This window comes from Orycteropus afer, unplaced genomic scaffold, assembly GCF_000298275.1.
Source record: "Orycteropus afer afer isolate SDZICR_OR568_19922 unplaced genomic scaffold, OryAfe1.0 scaffold00029, whole genome shotgun sequence".
Classification (NCBI taxonomy): Eukaryota; Metazoa; Chordata; class Mammalia; order Tubulidentata; family Orycteropodidae; genus Orycteropus; species Orycteropus afer.
The window spans coordinates 10,078,585-10,091,006 of record NW_006921616.1 but is presented as its reverse complement, the minus strand read 5'-3'; the positions used below and the strand labels follow the sequence as shown (position 1 = coordinate 10,091,006).

Genomic DNA, 12,422 nt, shown 5'->3' with positions numbered 1-12,422 from the left:
GGAAGAACTAAAGTTACTAAAATATTTCTTTATTTGAATAAGGTCACTGTCATATTTTGAATTCCAGCTAGCATCAAGTAACAATCAGAGGAGAAAAACTCGACAAAATGTTATTGAATCGAAATTGACACTGGATAGAAAAACCTTTTAAACTTTAATATCTACAAAAGAAATATATTAAACAGGCAACACACAGATCTAAAAAGTTGCATGTGTTGATTTCCCATTAAATCCTATAAATAAAAAAATCCCCAGATAGAATCACTTGTTCACTCTCTCCCTGTGATAAGCACATGGACAGGGAAAGAGAATCACACCTCATTATTCACAATTGCTATTTATGTTTGTCACAAAGATTGTATCTCTAAAACACAGAGGGCCAGACAATCCTTATTCAAGTAATTTCTGTTTTCCCCAAATGATGAAAAAGTACAACTGTTGGAGATAAAATGCCACAGCAGTCACCATCAGGAAAGCGAACGGCTTTAGTGGGCAGGCTTTGGGAAAGAGCTTCTATTGCTCAACCACGACATGAAGGTGAAAGCCATCACCAAACTACCAAGGGCTACAGGCAACAATCTGAATTTCGTTTGTTCTTGCTTATGGACCAAGCGCTTGAGAAAAAGAGCATTAAGTAGCAAGAATCAGTGCACAGCTGCTAATGCCATTGACAATCAAAGTCTCATGTTCTTAGCTCAGCTTCAAACAAAACAAAAAACCCACAAAAAAAGCTATTTCTGTTTTCACTGCCCGTTGTTGCTATTAGTTTGCACTGAGTCGATTTCAAGTCATGGCGACCCCGTGTGTGCAGGGTAGAACCGCTCCACAGGTTTTCAAAGCTGGGCCTTTGGCAGCAGATTGTCGGGACTGTGTTCCAAGGTGCCTCTGGGTGGGTTCAAATCACCAAGCGTTTGGCGGCAGTTGAGCGTTTACCCAACCGCGCCACCCAGGGCCTCCTCCCCCCATTGTAGTGGTTCTCAAACTCCAGTGTGCTCAGAATCACGTGGCGCCTGTGACCAAGGATATTCTGAAGCCCGACCCGTGTTTCACATCAGGTGATTTGGAATTGGGCCCTGGAATCGGTATTCTTAACCAGCATGCCATGACAGATGGCCCATGGACTACACTTTGAGAAACACTGCTATCTCTTTAATACACAACAAGATATTGTTTGTGGCTTTATAGTCAAGTTTCAAGCTGAACAGAACATTCAAACAACTAGAAGACAAACAGGTACACTGAGAGAGGGCACTAGCCATGATGTAACCGCATTTTCTTTTTAAAGGTACTGTCATAAGCACAATGACATACACGGACGTTTTAAAAGCAATCTTGCTTTAATTCAAGGCACCTGTAAAGTACTTGCTGGTGGAGAAAGTGAACAGATTCAATTATACAAAATAGCACAGACATGAAAGACTCCCGCCAGTGACTGATTCTCCCACAAAAGTTTTTCTTCAGAAACAAACTAAAGCGAACAAAGAGAAGAAATCAAACTTCCAACAGGATAAGCACTTGGTGTGCCCTGCTTTCCTGAGTGATTCTGGAGCGAGTTAGTTTTCTAAGCCAAACAGGAAAAGATGCATGCTCACGCTCTTCCCTAATCACCGTCTCCACTTGCATCAGGAAGGATCGAACCATCCCTCGAACTTCGAATGTCTGATGTGGGCACTGGCGCTCCTCAGACGTTCAGGCACGTGTGACCGTGGGTTCCTAAAACTGGATTTGGATGCCTTTTTTCTCAAGAGGATCTCCCAAGTTTCACAGTCTACTTTTTTCTTCTGAACGTACCGAATCTTTTCATGGGGGTGAGAGTAAACTCTGTGATGATGACGTCTCTGAAACATGAACTTGAAATGTTACCACCACAAAGGAGAAGCATGGAGAAGCCCTTTCTGTGTGGAAGAAATGAAGCGGGCGAGGCGTCAGAGTATTGCCCTCCAGCCTCCTGGAGTCAGTGCGAACAGAAAAAGCAAGGCTAAGGCTGCACACCCAGCAGTAATTAGGTGTTGTTTTAACGCATGAGCTCAAACACAGCAGCGAGTGTGAGGACGGACCGGGCAGTGTCTCGTCCTGCTGTACACAGGGTCGCCATGAGTCGGAACTGACCCAACGTCACCAAACAACAACAAGAACCACGTAAAGCACGGCTCCTTCACAAAGTCTTTGTATAGATCTTGAGCCGTTGGCCCAATCGGAAAATGACATTTGAGAACAAACTTGGGAAGGCTTGGAAAAAATAAATAGTCCTATTTTAGAAAGTAGTATTATTTCAGGTTCTACGACAAATGAAAGATGACTACTTTAGCTAAAGAGGTAAACAATATTTTGAACCCAGCAAAAGAAGTCTCCATCAGCTGTGAAAACAAAATGACACCTGCACTCAAATGTCATTTACAGAGTGTTTCTATAATATCTACAACTATGTTCAAAGATACAGAAACCTTTCCAGTCTGACATTTCAAGGTGAAGCTTGGTACCAGGAGCTTCAAAATATCCTTAGTTCTTGCTCTGGTACTTAAAAAAGGAAATCAGAAGTATTAACTCTTTTCTTAAAACCCTGAAACTGCTTTACTAGTCTCCATGATTTAACATAAGATGCAGTCACCAAGCCCAGGGTACAGAGAGTAGTTAACATAAAGCAGAGTGTGGTGGTAGGTTCTGTGGATTTCAAATATTCTCAGATCACGCAATGTAAGCTGTCTTCATGTGCTGCACCAGATGGAGGAAGTACGTTCCTTAAATCACAAATGTAAATGAAAAATAATTTTCCCAATACTGAACGGCACTGTTGGAATGAAGACATTAGGAGTATAGGCAATCATGAAGTGACTACATCACCAGGCAAAACACCCAGAAAACCCACGACCAGAAGTACATTTTCATCTAAACGGTTTCTTAAGCAAAGAGCAGCAATTTTCCCAAACACTTCCTTTAAAAGTGAAATATACCATCAAGAGTCGGGAGGGAAAATATTTCAAGAAACATTCCAGATTCTAAAGCTCTCAGACAAAATATTCTTTGATTTCAAAGGGAGTTGTAGTGAAGATTAAACAACTGCAGGGCTGGATCTTGGACTACGAACTTCTGTCTAAAAACTTTAGTTACAAAATAAACATGATGGGGGCTCTTAGCTGGACCTGACATTTCAGGAGCACGGAGGTAAGGTGTGTTGATGTTAAATAAAGAACTCTCTAACATTGGAGACTCAGGTACCCCAGGGGCTGCCCCAGGGTCTTCATTAACCCTCTAACCTGTCAATTTTCTGCTCAGCGGCTAGAAATTTCACTGACCAGAAATTCACTGGCATTTACACAGATTTTTACCATGCACAATTTTACATGTACTCATCTTTGTTCAAAGATTTATTCTTTCTGCAAATCAATGTTTAAATAGTTACTTTTTACAAAATTTAGTAATTTAGACTATGAAGCAGTTTAAATACTTAAATCCTCTCAAAAAGACAACCTTTTGTACATACATACATGACGGACACATCAGAACTTCTGTACATACATGGTGGACACACGTCAGAACTGGGGTCAAAAGAACTTCTTGGCAGCTGCTTCTTGCTGAGTCCTAATTTGGGTGGGTGAGGGGGAGAAAGAAAGGCAACACTGAAACAAGTAGGTAAAAGAAACAGGATCTCTTAAAATCAAAATAATCAATGCCTTTTTGAATCATAAAAAACATTAAAATAAGCAGAAATGCTATACATGCAAGCCCATGTGAACTGAAACAGACTAGAAACACTACGTCCTTTTCACAAAGCAAACTTCATAAATATGGAAGGCTCTGTTACATGTATAGACAACTTTGTTGAGTATTTCCCATTAAACAGAGAAAAACATTTGGTCAAATTTTATCTAGAGACTTACCTATACATGATGTAACCAATGAATAACACCGTTTGCACCACTACAAATATAATGAAGTGCACTGTTGATAAGCATGATGGAAATGGTGGTAATTCTGGGCACTTTGGTTTTTCATTTGATGGCTAAAAGGTAAAAAACTTTCTATTATAATCGGTCAGATCTACATTATGGTAAAATAAATTTCTGTAAAACTCATAGTTCACTCAAGTGTTTTCCTTTTCATATTCATGCCATTAGTATCTTCTGTTCCCTTAACTTTTACTATTAAACTTCTAGAAAGAGCAGTTTATGCTAGAAGGCTCCCACCTTTTCACTCACCAACCCACTGCCTGCAGACACTGCCCTGCGTCCCCTGGCAGGGAAATCACCCCCGGATGAGAGCCACCATTGGTAGCTGCCATCAAGGGGATCTGGACTCATGGCGAACCCATGGGTGCAAAGAACTGGGCTCCACGGGGTTTTCGAGCAGTGACTTTCAGAAGCAGGTCACCAGGCTTGTCTCCCAAGGTGGCTCTGGACTTGCGGTACCCCTGGCCCCTTCAGTTAGCAGTCAAGGGGAGTGCTTAAGCGTCTGTGCACGCAGAGATTCCTGCACATGACCATACATGTTGATGTTGTTGTTGTTGTCATGTGCCATCGAGTCAGATCCGATTCACAGCGACCCCTCCTTGGGTTTCCGAGGCAGTATCACTACAGAAGTAGATCACCCAACCTTCCTTCCGAGGAGTGGCTGGTGGGTTTGAACCACCAGCCTTCTGGTTAGCAGTCAAGTGCCTTAGGCACTTGCTACTAGAGCTTCAAAATGTAGATGATACTTATGGGGTGGGGGTGGGGGGAGCTTTAAAAACAGAGGATTCAAGTAAGAATGGTAAACCCTGCTTGAAAAGCAGCTCTCATGCCCCCAGTTTCAGATCTGGGCTTCCTAACAGCCTGTGCGGAGAAATGCATGGAGTCATCAGCTCTGGTTTGTCTAACAAAGGGGTTTGCCAACAGAGACATTTACCTTTCTCAAGATGTTTAAGGACATTATTACCACAAGAGGTAATTTTTTTTTTAAGACTTACAGAAGAGAATCTAGAACATAAAAAATTTGGGATTGTGATAGTTGTACCAATTGGAACAACATATTATTTTATAAAATTCTATTCAACTGAATCATGGAAGCCTGGTGCGTTCTAATTCAACCTTGAACATTAACAATGAGCATTAGCAAAAGTGAAAATACTTTCAGCGGAATAAGGCAGAGTAAGTCTTCCTTTCTTAAAGGGGATGATGGCCACTTTTAGAGCAGAAAGGGAAGCGTCACCATGTTGCGCTGGGCGAGGTTGTCTATGTCCCTCTTCACTATGTGAAGGTGCTCTTTGATGTCGTTGAAGTGCTGTGTGGTCTCATAAATGCCTACAGGACCAGGATGTTGAATCCCGCTGACCAGTCTGACGGTTTCACTCATGGAATTCCTGAAATAGAAAGCCCCTTTACACAATGGGATTACTGTGAAGATGACTGTGTCAGTTACAGCTTTCCAAGGGTTACACACATTTCTAAGATCGATATACTAGATCTTAAAAATCAACATTTAGAAAAACAGAATTGTCTTCCAAATAGGGAAATAATTTCTAGACCAACAATTTACCATCATGTCATCTAAAATTAACCACATAGAGAATTCTATTAATGAATGTGTTAAAACCAGTATCATAAGGACAACTCGGTAACACACTGCCACCGAGTCAGTTCTGACTGGCAGCGTCCCCACAGAACAAGGCAGAATGGCCCCATAGGACGCCCAAGGCTGTGCAGAAGCAGAGTGCCGGATCTCTTCTCCCATGAACTACTGACTTCTTATAGCCAGCAGCTGAGTGATTAACCACTGTGCTACCAGGGCTCCTTTATAAATGGTTATTGAATAAAATGACAGTGGATATTCTTAGTGAACTTATAAGAAACCCTTGTAGATGCTCAATGTAGTAGTGAATGGTTAACTCAGTGGGACTGTGATGTCCACATGCTGCATATTCCAAAGGTCTTTAGTACTGGTTCTTGACAGGCTCCTGGGAGATAAACCGTAAACCCTTGGAATATACTGTCTGATAAAAGTATCTTTATATACCTGGGGCCTTGGGCCACACCAGACAGTTTATGCTATGTGACTCACAGTGACCTCCTGGATTTGGCTGCCTGGAGGTCTGGATCAGAATGACCTCCAGGAGTGGCTAGGGTAGTCACGCAGGTGCTCCATGCCTACAGGACTGACCCAACACTTCTTATGTGCTGTGTCATATACTGTTACTGAGAAAACAAAGTGTGAGGCATCTGACTTCACTTGGAGAAGTGCAATGGTTAAGCACTCAGCTGCTAACCAAAGTGTTGGCAGTTCAAATCCACCAGGTGGCTCTGTGGGAGGGGCCTGGAGATCTGTTTCCATGAAGATTACAGCCCAGAAAACCCTGCAGGGCAGCTCTATTCTGCCATCCGTGGTCACGCTGAGTAGGATTTGACTCACCGGCACCCAACCAACATTTATTAAAAAATAAAGGAATGAATATGAATTTTAATTTACCTTAAAAATTTGGTTATTTTACCTAAGAATACTTAAACAGCTCTATAAATGCCAAGTAGTTTATGTTATTAGTATCTACATAAAAAATATCTATGTCTGGGGTTTTTTTTTTTGGTAAGGTAGCTAAAGACTGGTTTGACAAACTGTTGATAATTATGAAAGGTGACTGATGGTACGCAGAGTGTACTCCACTATTCCCTCGACTTCTGTGTATATTTGAAAATGGCCACAGTAATAAAAAAAAAAAATTAAGGGTCTCTATAGTCTGTTTTCAAGGAGCTCTGGTGGTGTAGTGCCTAACGCATCTGACTGCTAAGCAGAAGGCTGGCAGTTCAAACCCACCAGCCACTCCTCAGAAGGAAGACTGGGCAAGCTACTTCTGTAGAGATACTGCCTTGGAAACACAATGAGGGGTTGCTGTGAGTCAGATCCAACTCCACGGCAGTGAGTGAGTTACAGTCTGTCTGCAGCTTATCTTTCAAGTTATCTCCCACTACCCCCTTTCATCTACCTTGGCTCCTAAAGTGACCTGTAGCTGTCCTTCCACTTTTAAGCCTCGACGTCTTTGTGACGTTCTTTCTAGTTAGGACCCCACCCCAGTTCCCACCCCTAGTATCTGTAGTCTAAAATATACTACATCTCCTCTACAGTTTTGTTTCCCTGTCAAATGCAATCACACCCTGCACATACCACACACACACTTTCTCTTACTACTTGCTATTCTTATTTATAATATATGGGTCACATCCTTCATGTATCATAAACGCCCTGAGAATAAGGATCATATCTCTGGATTTCCTAACATTGCCTTTCATAGTTAACAGTTCAATTTGGATGACTAAATAAGCTATCTAATTTATTTCCTTAGAATAAAATTGAGTTTAAAAACTGAAAGCCTTATTGGAGGAGTAAAAACAGAGCAACTCAAATCTTAGAATTATTCAGAAATGAACAATATGCCAAGCTGAACGTTAACAATAAAAGTTTTTAAAAACTACGAGTTACATGAGCCCTTAAGGCTTCAAAACTTGTAACATAACATCTCAGGTGGTCTCAGTAAATGCCATATATTGATTAACCTCAATAGCACTCAAGCTCTAGCAAATTCACGCGAGTTAAGCTTTTACATTAAAACCTAAATTAAGGTTTATATTTTCATAAAGCTAAAATACTTAAGAATAAAATGCCCCGGAATGCAACTCTCACAATTGCATTTACAAATACTGCTTGCCAGAGCATGAACGTGCCTACATATTAGATCTCCATAATGTACAAAGACCGAGTCACGTGGTATGTTCCTATATCATCATTTGCTTGTTGAGTTTGCTAAGATTCACTTCATACATGCTATGACGAGGCAGGCATTTTGTAGGACTACAGACTGTGCTAGGAAAACAGAATCCTGGCCCTGCAGGGACTAGTCACCTAGCAGGAGAGCAGGGTGACAGAGCACGCCTACCGCTTTACAGACAAAGATGCACCTCGCTCGGCGAGGCACCCCCAGCGCTGAGGAGGAGGGTTCCATGGGGACAGGACTGTGGTGGAAGGAGATTAGGGAACAGGTCAATGAGAACAGGGCTACACAGAACTCTAGAGAAAAATACCTTCTAAGGTGTGATGGCAACAAGTGAAGAAAACTATAATGGTGTGCCCATTACTACTGGGGTATCACTGCTTCTAGGCCCTCTCAGAGGGGAGCCAATAAACACGTGTGTATCCACAGTGTGCCCTCAGCCATTTTCTTTGCAGGATTGTTTGACAGCCATCACCACATTCTGTTTAATTTAATCTCGTTTCACATTCCAGTCCTAAAGAGAAATTTTATAACTAATAAATGCCTTGGGGGAAGACACTCTGAAATTATGTAAGTACCGTCTTTCACTTCAAACTTTCGACCACTAATTTTAGCATCCATTGGTGTTTCTTGCCTGAAGCAATCACTGTGGCATTTGCCATATGGTGAGTTTTCTATTTCGATCATTCATTTTACATTTATTAATTGGAATTTTACTATAAGGGTTAGCTAGTCCTTCTACTCCATTTATTTACTTCATTAATTATTTATATTGGTATGGATTCATATGTACTTATTTTATCCTACTGGTTACAATCCAACAATATCATTATTCATTTCGTTGTGTAACTAACTCCAGCTCTGGGCATTAGGAGCTTAGTCAGCTTCAGTGTTCTTTCAACCAGTCTCCAGGTTTTCGAGCTCGACCACACTGGACTCCAGGCTCATCTTGTACTTCTTAAGCTTTGACCCTGGAATCAACTACTCTTCCAAGGAGCTCTGGTGCCTTTTCCAGAAGAATGGTATTTAGAAATCAGGGTCTGTGTCGTAGGTGTGCCCATTACTACTGGGGTATCACTGCCCCTAGGCCCTCTCAGTGGAAAGCCAGAAAACGTATGTGTGCCTGTGGCCATTCTTTCAGGATTATTTGTCAGCTGTCACCCCATTCTGTTTAATCTAATCTTGTCCAACTTTCCAGTCCTAAGGAACTCATCTTGACATTCTTGTTTGTCAAGGGTTGTAACAGGTGGGGAGACCTCGTAGAGCAGCAGTTAGAGTACCAGGCTGCTAACTGCAGCGCTGGCAGTTTGAATTCACTAGCTGCTCTGCGGGAGAAAGATGAGGCAGTCTGCTTCTGCAAATCCCCGTCCTGGGAACTGGGGGCCTTACCCTGCCCATATGGCCACGACGAGCTGGAATCGACTGAGCAGCAGTGGCCAGAGCAGTGCTGTAGAGCACTGACTTATGAAAACAGACCACTTCGGCTTTTCTCTTCTCCAAGAATGGAAAGCCATTAATTATCTGTATCACTGAATCTTCTTGGAAACTTAGCACTCAGTGTTTCAAGGAGAGCTCTTTTCTGTCCCAACACTCTGTCCAATCTTTATTAGGGCACAAGACAGGAATGAAAAAGTAGTCATATATAGTGTATTTACTCAAAATGGTTTTAAAAAGGATTATTCTTCTTCAAAGAGAAAACCATTCTTTTCCTTGAAAAAGAATTTCCGGCGCCAACTATGCTTGTATTATGGTCCTATGATGCCATGCACACTTACACCCCTAGTATTACTCATTGAATTGTTAAATGTACTCTAATTCTTTTTATATTTTAAGTCTGGTTCTGTCCAATAGTTGGGACCAACCTTTATTTTTAAAGAGGCTAAGGGTTGGGTTTTCCCCCAGGTGAGAACAATTAAAATACTCAGACATGTCTGTGGTTCCTAAACTGTCAGTTACTGTGCCTTCCATTCCCCGACTGAGCAGATGAATCTAACATGTGATCCTCAGTCCTAGGCAGACACCCCCAGTACATGCACAAGTACAGAAGGCATGGACCTTAGATAAAGATGTCACTTAATATGTGGCCACTACTTCTATGTACTCACTTCATTTCATTTACTTGTCTCAGAATCTCATGTTGAGTTTTCACTACTGTATCCACTTCTTGTTGAGAGATCTAAGGGAAAAAAAGAAAAAGGAAAAAAGACCACCAGCCAGCTCAGTAACATCCAATCTGCAGGACAGCAGCTTTTCCTTCCTTCTCCTCCCATGAGGGCTACGCAAGCTCCCATGCCTCCATGGAAGGCTTACCTGTCCAGGCTGCCCCGGGTCTCTGGTTCCGCGCTTGGAGAGCTCCTCTGTCAAGGAGGAGACGTACCTTCTCTGCTCATCAAGAATCATATCTAACTGTCGGTTGAGCTGCTTGATTTCAAGATGAATGCGATTCTGTCCTTCAAAGATTTGGCGCAGCTCACGATCCCCAACAGTCTCAAAGATTTCTTCTGCTGAAAAAGAAATGATAAAATGATTAGAATCACCTACCAGCTGTCGTTTTCAAAATAGCATGAGTGAGCCAAGTGGCAACATTTGCTGAAATGAGACCACCACCGTAGTGGTTTAAACTCTGTGACGGTAAACCTGCAGACAGCTCACTTCATCTTGAATTGATGAGTTGTCTCACAAAGTCTGATGGTTAAATGCTTATATATTTAATTATACTTTTAAACTATGTACATCTTATGGGAAAGATTAAGTGATGGAGCTGAGGAGAACAACTGCCTTTCCTTTTATACCTGCCCATGTTGAAGACAGATTTGTCTGTTCAAAGACTTCTTACAGTAAATTTCAGGATATGCTCATAAATATGTGACGATGGTTACAACAAATTCAAGAAAAAAACCCCACAATGTACTTTTCCTGTTTATCCTCATTTAAGCATGAACCACACCGTTCATCATTAAAAGGCCCCCCTCCTGCCCTGCTCCTGTGATGAGGCTGAAACCCCCAGCAAGGCTGACAAGGTACCTCACTGTGCCACACTTACTTCTCTTGTCTCGTCTCATCCAGTTCCCTTGCTACAATCCAGCCATAATGAACAGGTGTCAGTTCCTCAAACACACCAACACTCTTTTTTAAGTCTAAACTCCCTTTGCGTTCCTTCCTCCATACCAACACACACACACACACACACACACAGCTGGTGACTAACTTAACCATTCCTCAGGTCTAAGCTTAAAACAGGACTTCCCCTGAAAAATCACTTCCAGGCTCCCTCAATTTGGGTTGGGTGTTTCCTCTAAGGCAATGTAAATCTCCTATCATAGCACCCACCAAACCTATTATAATGGCCTCTTCAATTTTGTGTGTCATCCAGTCCCATGGAAATTCTAGGGACCAGACTTGTCCTCACCATGACTGTATGCTCAGATGTAATAACGCAAGAGACATTTAAAAAAAGTGGTAAAATGAATGGACAGGTAATGATGGCTTTCTACAAGGCAGCTGTCACCCCGAGCAAGGGACTTAACCTTTTTGAGCCTTAGCTCCTTCATCTGTAAGGTGGGGCACCATCTAGCACTCACGGAGCAGCAGGGATGATTCAGAGAAAGCGTAGTGAAAACACTGGGCACAGGCTAACACTATGTGCCCTTGTCTTTCACTCGGAACAGCTGCACTGGCTACAGGAACTGAAGGCACACACAAGTGGTGAGTGGGCTACAGCCCAAGTTAATGGTTAACAGACATCAGGAGGTGCTTGTAGCGAACAACCACTGTGTGCAGGACTCCGAGGCACACAAGCAGAAGCAGGGCAGGGTGAAGATGAAGGACCGGAGAGAACTGATCTTCCCTCAGAACGTTCATGCCGAGAACAGCCGATAACGTCAACCACAGGCTCACTGCCATAAGCTTCAGGACATATGCACAAACCACATGTAACAATTTTAAAAAACCAATGCAAGCAAAGAATAAAAGGTAACTTTCATTTTTTCTTCATTAAGCCTGCAGCATACTGTGGATTGTTAAGAGATTAACATACTATGAAGACTGGTCAAATGCAGTCACAGACCTTATGAAACACAGCGGTGATGACTGATGTGGATGGGAGCAATGCAGCTATAAGAGAGAGTGTGTAACAGAAAGTTCCTCAAGTTGGCCTTAATATGTCTTGTTTTTAGATCAACAGGCTGAAGTGCTTAACTACGTTGGTTTGGACCAGTGTATTAAAACTGTTCAGCCTTAGACTGTAGTCCAGAATTCTACTGAAGAGTGAAAGAGGGCAGCCACAGAGTCTCTCTCTCCCTGTACACTGGTTCTGAGAATCTTCAAGTATTACGCTACCCTGTACATCGTAATTGTGTGCCACGAAGAGAAAAGGAAAAATCTTAGACTGGTTCATTAAACAGGTAATTTACGGAGTCCTGTTTTTTTGGGTTTTGGGGAAACAGCAGTGAATACAACAAACCAAACCCTTGCCCTCATGGAGTTTATATTTTACTTGTTCCCTGTTCCATCCAAACCACCGGGTTACTTCTTACTTCATACATCCACAGCCACACTCTGACTGGTAAAAACACCAACCTCCAGACGTTGGAATACTTCAAATACTGAAGATTTGTTCATAAACTGTTTTCAAAAATTATATATAGAGTTGTAATTTAGTAATATACCAGTTCAGAGGGCAGGGATGGAA

General features: G+C 42.1%; 1 protein-coding gene across 1 annotated transcript in view; it reads right to left on the bottom strand.

Moving 5' to 3' along the window:
* Positions 1–3,542: 3,542 nt before the first annotated feature.
* LMAN1 (lectin, mannose binding 1) overlaps positions 3,543–12,422 on the bottom strand; it is a 24,305-nt gene continuing 15,425 nt past the window's right edge. The window contains exons 9-13 of the mRNA XM_007935502.2: positions 10,043–10,236; positions 9,838–9,908; positions 5,185–5,335; positions 3,879–4,000; positions 3,543–3,579 (exon numbers count right to left, since the gene is read on the bottom strand). Of these exons, the coding sequence (XP_007933693.1) occupies positions 3,543–3,579; positions 3,879–4,000; positions 5,185–5,335; positions 9,838–9,908; positions 10,043–10,236 (575 nt within the window). The remainder of the gene's footprint in view (positions 3,580–3,878; positions 4,001–5,184; positions 5,336–9,837; positions 9,909–10,042; positions 10,237–12,422) is intronic.